The 8,730-nt window shown below is 36.9% G+C and overlaps 1 protein-coding gene across 1 annotated transcript; it reads left to right on the top strand.

Annotated features, from left to right (window-relative positions):
* The first annotated feature begins 1,692 nt into the window (after positions 1-1,692).
* Positions 1,693-2,858, top strand: LOC124846004 (F-box/kelch-repeat protein At2g44130-like). The gene has a single exon (XM_047323221.2). It carries the CDS (start codon positions 1,742-1,744, stop codon positions 2,786-2,788), a length of 1,047 nt encoding a protein of 348 aa, XP_047179177.1. The 5' UTR covers positions 1,693-1,741; the 3' UTR covers positions 2,789-2,858.
* Positions 2,859-8,730: the final 5,872 nt, after the last annotated feature.

Here is an 8,730-nt window from a genome sequence, read left to right as displayed (position 1 = left end):
TCATGATTGTATCAACGATTCCAAGTAATTAGATTACTAAAGTGATATCTTAGGTTAACACACCTATTAAGCATAAAATTCATTAATCAGTTTATCAATACAAATCATAATTTCTGAAAGCCATCTATCTTAGGCTTTGATATGTGTGTTTTCAACTAAAAAATAAAGGGAATGCCTAGATAAATTAGTTAGGAGCACACTATCAAAACTGGTTTTGAAAAACTATGCATATTCATTGAGTGAGAATGCAAAACCTACATTCTAGAGAGCTCTAACGCTTTTACTCTCTAGGCGAACAATCCCTCATTGACCGATATTGTCAAAAGAGGTATTTGGAGGTATGTTCGTTGAGCGAGTAAAAGAGTGGTTGAGTGGAAATTAAAATATCAAAAACTTAAAAATGAGGTGCGTGTTTGACTCACTGGACGAGAGGTTTTTCATTGAGTGATTTTTTAAAGATTTTAGTCTTAATACACTCGTTGGACAAGTCTACACTTTGTTGAGCGACAAAAGTTTATGTTAAGACAAATAACATTATTGACATATTTTCATTGTACAAGTAATGTAATCGTTGGGTGAGTCTCATTCTAGTGGGGACTCGCTGACCAACATATGTATTCATTGAGTGGTAATATACATTCATGAACTCATAAATATGGTTTTAAATTTTTTTTATTTTGTGGTGTGGTTTAGTATGAATTGTGTGGAATGAAAATATAATGGTTTCTAAGGTAGGAATACTATTATATGTAGTAATGTGCAAAGTGTATTGACAATAAAGTTGAATTGGAATTATCCTAATTATTAATATTTGAATCACATAGATAAAATATTCAATTGTGAGAGTCGAATGAGATTTTTATTTATAAATTCGGTAAGAATTCAAACTTTGAAGATATAAATTTTACTCATTTATACTATTTGAGAAGAGTGTTACGTGATTATGATATAATTATAACTCTTAAAAAAGTATATGAGAGGGTTAGTGATGAAAAATGAAGAGTCCAATATCTTTCTAGTTAATGAATGATTAATTATATTTTTAAAAATTAATTTCAATTTCTTATGAAAGACATCTTATACTTGTGTTTGCTTACGTTTTCTTATTGATGATGTACTTAGATAATCTTATTAAATTTAGGGGCTATTTTTTTATGAGAAAATTACTATATTATTTTGTATTAAAAACGGTACAATAAATAACAGTGATACATAAACATTAAGTTATAACTAAATAGAAAAAAAAGATTAAAGGGACTATAATAACATAGGTTTTGAATATTGATCTTGAAAAGATGGGTGATGTGCTCCTTATTATATTAATACGAGGAAACAACAAAACATTTGTTCCTGGATTGCCAAGTTGCTTATCGACTGACTGGTTTCAAAGCACTTTTTTTTTCTCTTTTCATCCACGAATATTCAATAGAACACGTAACTATTGAGATATAAGGTGTAAATTTGGTAATATTTTTAACAGATGATATAGTAAAAATATAATTTATGTGAAATTAGACACATGACTTTTATGCTAATTTTATGTTAATTCGAAAAGTGTGTTTTTTTATTATTATTTTTGTGAAATTTAACATGAAATGAAAATATTTAAGCAGTGTAGTGAGATTTTAACGTCAGAAAATATCTGGAAGTACTGTATTGGATTATGATGACTTATCTAACGGCTTATATCTCTATAAATGCTACAACCGCCGGGTCATCATGCTCACAAAACACTTAGAATATGGATTTCTCCATCTTCATCCACTTCAACGACTTGATACCAGGGTTACCGACAGACCTTGGACTCGAGTGCCTCACTCGTTTGCCCCACTCAGCGCACCGAGTCGCGCTCCGAGTCTGCAGACAATGGCACCACCTCCTCCAGAGCGACCAATTCTACATACACCGCAAGAAAACCGGCCGCACGCGAAGAGTCACGTGCCTCGTTCAGGCGCGTCATGACCAACCGCGCCACGACAAACACACTGGCTCACTGCCACCGTCTTACGGGATTAGTTTGTTCGACCCGCAGAGCATGGCGTGGGACCGGGTCGAACCGGTCCCGGAATACCCATTCGGGTTGCCGCTGTTCTGCCAGCTGGCGAGCTGCGACGGGAGCCTCGTGCTCATGGGAGGGTGGGACCCGGCGAGTTACGAGCCCTTGACGGCGGTGTTTGTTTACGACTTTCGAACGAGCGAGTGGCGGCGGGGGAAAGACATGCCGGAGAAGCGGTCGTTTTTCGCGATCGGGTCGGGGAGGGGTCGGGTTTATGTGGCGGGAGGGCATGACGAGAATAAGAACGCGCTGAGGTCGGCGTGGACTTATGACCCGAGGCGCGACGAGTGGGCCGGGGTGGGCCCGATGGGCCGTGAGAGGGACGAATGCGAGGGGGTTGTGGTGGGGGATGAGTTTTGGGTTGTGAGTGGATATGGTACGGAGAGGCAGGGCATGTTTGACGGGTCGGTGGAGGTGCTGGATCTTGGGTCGGGTCAGTGGAGAGAGGTTAACGGGGTTTGGGAAGAGGGTCGGTGTCCTAGGTCTTGTGTTGGGGTTGGGAAAGATGGGAAACTGGTGAACTTTAGAGGTTTGGATCCGGGTCTTAAGGTTGGGGTTTGTGGGGTTGCGATCGGGTCGAGGGTTGTGTTGAGTGGATCCGAATACGAAGAGGCAGCTCACGGGTTCTATTTGGTGGACATGGAGGAGGGGCAGAATCGTAAATTGAAAAGTATAAGTGTTGCTGAGGGTTTCTCTGGGCTTGTTCAATCAGGGTGCTGTGTTGAAATTTAGTGAGGGAGTGATGTGTAATATAATAATTTTACCATACAAATATCACATGTATATTACTTTTTATTTGATAGTCCTTGTACATTTTTCAAATTACGCTTCTCTATCAGAAAATTCTTAAATCAACGATCTGCAGTAACATAATGCAACTGATATAGCTTCCACTAACACAAACTAACGTTGGGATGTTGAGTATGTTAAAAGAGTGTTTCGTTCTCAAAATTTTTCCCTTTTTGAATGGTGATAATGAGGTTTCAACTTATCATACCCCAAAAGCTATTTAAACCTTCATTTTACCAGAAAATTTTCTCACTCAACTTCAACATAACCAGCAAAATTACAGTCGGCATGTCTGCCCAATCTAATTTTATGACACTGATTTCTTACTTTACCATTGACTTATACTAATAATCAAATTAAACATAAGTTCTGCCAATAGTTAATAAGTAATTAGTAAATATTATCATTTATGTAAGCAATCATAATAATCATCAAATTAATTAACATTGTGGCATCCCAATTATATACACAAGCATATAAAATAAAGACGTCATCATGCATAATATAAAAAAATGGTCAAGAGTAATTAAGATTACAGTCATCCTCAAAGTAACTCCACAATTTAAGCTTAAATAAAATAGAGTCTAAATTGGAAGCTAAAAAGAAAGAAAAGTATTCCAAAATACAGGAAATAACTAATAACGCCCTAAGGAGACTAGGCAGCAGCATTGTCCTCATCTTTCAAAGTTGTCTTCAAAAGAACCTTCTCACCATCTGCTCCCATCCAAGTGGATGATCATCACAAAAGAAACATACACAAGCAACACAAACAAGCAAGGGTGAGCTAGATATAAAAAGCATGTTATTTAATCACACACGACATGCAAAATTCACTCAAACATGGTAAAATGACATCACAAGACTTGTTGCTTTATAAACCGACTCGTCCGAACTAGAATGATTACCGAGCTATGGCGGGTTATGCACTCGTGGTGGTCTCTACTGCTTTGCAAAGCCATTGCCAATGGGTTTCACCCTTCCACACTCACGAGGTTAGTCCGTTCCACGCCCTGGAGCATACTGGAAGCCTCCAAGACTAGGACCTCCTACTACTCCTCACCACATGGATCAATCCTCTCTACTTGAGAATGAAAGACCATTGAAGCGTCAGGAAAACCCCCAAGACTGAGCTACCATGCAATCATTTTACACATTACTAGGGCACCACCATGTATCCTCTCCTTGAGGATCATGGAATTACGTCAATGAACCACACTGTCACTTTGAAACTTAACTCAAGACATAAACAACCAAATACCATCATATTATCACAGTGAATCCAAACATATCTCATACACTCGCATACCTCCAACATAATCACATGATAATATCATACTATGCATTCCACACACTGGATTCAATCAAAGGAAAGCAAAAGAAGATACTTGACCCAAAAGGAATCGCACAGCGCACCCGTACTCGCTAGGCGAGACCAGTGAGTCTCGCATGGCACACCCAATTAATTCACTATGCGAATTAACTCGCTGAGGCTACAGGTCTCGAGTCCTCTCACATAGCGCACTCAGGTCGTTATGCGAGAGCGTAGATAGAGAACACACCTCAAAGACTTCTCGCTATGCTCCCATCGCGCACTTCAAATTTAAATAGGAATTGTTCCAGACCCTCAACAGTCGCACATCGACCAGATTCGGTATGCGGATCGATAGACATAGAGCAACACTCTCTGGTCATTCTCACAGCGCATAAGCTCGCACAGCGAATAACCAAGACAGTGAGTACCCTCTACAGGGTTTCGCTATGTGAGACAACTCGCATAGCGACTTTGCATAATCTGCAGAATCACCTACTCACCCACTCCTTACCACTTCTAGGCCTTTCTTCCAACTTCTAATACCTCTAATTCATATTTCGTATCTAGTTAAACTTGTTTAGATGATATAAAGTGTTATTAACATGATTCTAAAGTAATCAATACCCAACTTTTAATTTAAAACTCCAATTTTATTAACCTAAGAACCTAATCTCAATTCTACCATGTTGCTCATGACTTTACTCAGTTTTATGACCATAACCAGTTCCAATTGACTCAACCAAGCTAGCCAAACTGCCCAATTGGTCACCGGAGAAGAACCCAATGTCTGAACGCATCAAACTCACCTTCGACGCCAACACATATGATTAGTCACAACTGATTGGATCAGACCAGGGCTGCTCTATGATCAGGGATGTGCCAACTCAGGTTTTTAAGGTCCCTCTATCCTACCAACAAAGTACTCTCAATAAGCCACAATTAATTTATGTAAGTCATCCAAACTATCCTATGGTGTTCTAGACTCCAAAATCCCAATTTCAGTACCTCACTTCCCCTCACAGTAACCTAAAACAGTACCTGTTCACCTACTTACTATCCATATTAACAATATTGCAGAATTCTTACTCCAAACCTCTCCAACAATTATCAAGTACAACCAACAAACTCATCCAAGTCAAATAATAATCAGCATACCATGGTTACACAAATTTCACATTTTCAACAAATGCAACTCAACATGCTCACCACCAACAATATAGTATAATAGTAAGACAAATCACAATTTATCAAACATGCACATCATACAGCTCCTAAAAAAATATAACTAGCTCCCCTTACCTGGGTTTCTCCAAGCAAAACTAATTGAAACTGCCCTAGCAGTACCCTTTACAACACGAGAACTCAACCTGACCCTACAAACCACCAAAGTGGTGACAGCAATAGCTCTTAGAGCTTGATTTGGCAGAAAATATGAAGACGAAACCCCACTAGCAACATGCAGCCAGTAACGTTGCTTGCTTGGGCTCCTGAAACAGCGAAGGAAAGGGGAAAAATCACTTACCGGTCCAAATGAAAATATAATCGGGTCAAAAGGAAACCCTTGGTGTGGTGAACGCCTGAGCACCTTCAAATCCAAGATTGAATGGTTCAGTGAATGGAAATTTTTAGAGAGAAGGCAGAGAAAATTTAAGACAAAAGAGTTTTAGAGAGAGAGAACTCAAGCAAATGAATCAAACTTCTGAGAAGTCTTTCCTAAGGCTAAGTTATCCTTGGTTTGATGGGCTTGGCTGCCTCAAGACCCAATGACTCCTTTATATTATTACAGCCCTCTCATAAATTTTACTGATTTATTATTTTTACTGGAAGTTCTCTTCACAATATTTATTTTAGAGATATTAAATTTTCTCTTATCTTTTACTTCTCTTTATCCAAATAATTCAAGAAAAATATATTTTTTGTTTTATTTTTTCTTCTCTTTAAAAAGTAGACAAAGTATTGATTCCTCTGTATGGCAAAATGATATGTTTACTTGAACTATTAAAAATGTATTCTATTATATACTAATGTAGAGTAATATATATATTTTTTTTAAATTAATTGTTACATTTATAAAAAAACGTGTGAATTGTATACTAATTCCACATATTATATTAAAAATTATAACTTATAAAAGCAATGTGTTTTTTAGTGTGAACATCATCATATTCAGGACAAATGTTTCATTAAATATAAGTGACAGAAAAATTAGACAAGACACAAATACCTAGATATTTAATACGAGAAAGTTACACTATGCAATGAAAAAAAAAATAACATGGTAAATATACAGGACCTGAATATTTTAAGATGAGAATGGTGTTATAAATAATATACTATTAAAATATAATGAGTATTGGAATGAAAATAATATACTAAAAAACAAAATATTATGAATATTTTGTTTGAAATAAAATAAAGAAACGATTCTATCAAAATCGAGGAAGATTGATGGGAAAATTATTTATGACAATATTCTTCAGAGTACTTAAGTTATAACCTAACTTATATTAGGATTAAGTTAGATCAAACTTCTTTTGTAAATAAACTAACACTTCTCTAATTTATTTATTTTTTTGTAGATTAAGTGCAAAATACGAGAGATGACAAACTGTGTTATTTTTACCAACAAATCATGTTTTAAGTTTAAAAACTTAATTAAAATAAAAAATATTCAAAATAAATTAAATGAATACCTAAGATAAAAAAGTCACCTAATTTAACATAAAAACATCTTCGACGAAAAAACCATTTACATTCATATTATAAAGAGGAATATACTAGATTTTCAGAAAAATATTTCCTTATAAATTTAGCGGTAAAGAGGAAAAAACAGTGAAAACATGTCTTAATAAAAAAATTTATAAATAAGAACTTAATATTATCTTCCACCTAAAACATCAAAATTATAATTAAGACATCTGTGTGAGACCCTAGTTAGCAATAATAATCTCTGTCACATCAAGTTAATGCATCCACGTTCACGGTTCAGAAACGTTAAAAGCGCACTTTGCACCGCATGCACGCACACCACGTGTCACGAGAGAAGCTTCCAATTCAGAAGTGGGTGTGCAGGTGTCGGCTTGGGAGACGTTCGTCCAAACGAATGTGGATTGAACAAAAATGGATTTTTCGAAAAACTCTCTCTCTCCTGCACGCACTCTTCATCTTCCTCTGAGCTCAAACCTCCATTTTTCTCCACCTTCTCTCTAGAACCTCCCAACTTCTCTCTACTGTAACTCACCAAGCCTTTCTCCGATCACGTTTCAGCACCGTAGGAGCGTTCGCTGAACTGAGAGCTACACATTGGACCGAACAGTTTCAAGAACTGAAACTGGTAAGTTCTCCTTCAGTAGCTCGTCCTTAGGTTTTCTGGAAACCAGGTTTTTTGGCTGCATGCAAATGTGTAGTCTAAAGGATTTCATTTTTCTGTGGTTAGATTTGTTTTAAGAAGAGTCAAGAGGCATTGAGGGTAGAATAACGTTAGCTGGACGAAACCAAAATCTTGTGTTAGGACGTTTCCTTCATTGATCCGGGTAAGGGAAACTTATGTATTTAATTCATATTTTGTTGTATGATTGAAGATAACGCATGCCTGTTGATGAATGAATGAATGTATGTGTATAGTATGAGTGTAAATGTATGACTGATGAGGAACTAAATGAATAGAGTATATGTTGGCTGTGATGTATGATCATGTTTGATATGTATGATTATGAATGATTAATATGATTTGTATAAAGTCTGGAAATTTATATTGATATGAAACTATAAAGTATGAATTGTATGAGAAATATTGAGTTAAGATAGAAGAACAATCTGAATCATAAATTACTCCCTATGATAAATTACGTTCGTTATCGTACGGTCTTATACCATTCGGTTTTCCTGAAAACGACTTAGAGTAGAATTCTTTCATTTGGGAAGAATTCAGTTTGAGAACGAGCGTCCTCATTTGAATTACTATGTTTGAGCGTTCGGCTCAGCATAGAGAGGTCGTACACCTTAAATTAAAATATACTGAAATAAGTGACGGTCGGTCTTATACCGAACGTTCGTTCTAAATCGCGCTAGGTCTTATACCAAGCGTTCGTCATAAACGGTACTCGGTCTTATACCGAGCATTCGCCCTAAATCGCGCTAGGTCTTATACCAAGCGTTCGTCATAAACGGTACTCGGTCTTATACCGAGCGTTCGTCCCAAATCGCGCTCGGTCTTATACCAAGCGCTCGTATTATTGAATAACCCCTTGAATAAAACAGCGTTCGTTCAAGTATTAAAATATTCACTTTTCCTTACGTTCGTTCAACTACTGGCATCCGTCTTCCGTATGCGAAGTACTACAAAAATAGTTCTAAATACTCTTGACCCTCCATCTTACATTAGATCTGGACTAAGGTCTTCATGATGAAATTTTCTTTAAGTACCAGGGTGCGTCCAAACGAGTCAATTCATTTAACTGACCGAACAGACAGTAACGTTTGTTGTATATTTCCCCGTTTATCCAGTACCTTTCTTTGAACGTTCGTCCTAGTTCTTCAGCGGACTGAACGTTCGTCATTTTATGCTCTTGAA

Source organism: Vigna umbellata, chromosome 1, assembly GCF_029865625.1.
Source record: "Vigna umbellata cultivar VRB3 chromosome 1, Vumbellata_1.0, whole genome shotgun sequence".
NCBI classification, from domain to species: domain Eukaryota; kingdom Viridiplantae; phylum Streptophyta; class Magnoliopsida; order Fabales; family Fabaceae; genus Vigna; species Vigna umbellata.
The sequence above is the reverse complement of the archived record's forward strand: the minus strand, read 5'-3'. Positions and strand labels throughout refer to the sequence as shown.

Bases quoted from the DNA above. Each gene is read 5' to 3' on its own strand.
- LOC124846004 (XM_047323221.2), top strand. From the start codon at position 1,742: ATGGATTTCTCCATCTTCATCCACTTCAACGACTTGATACCAGGGTTA.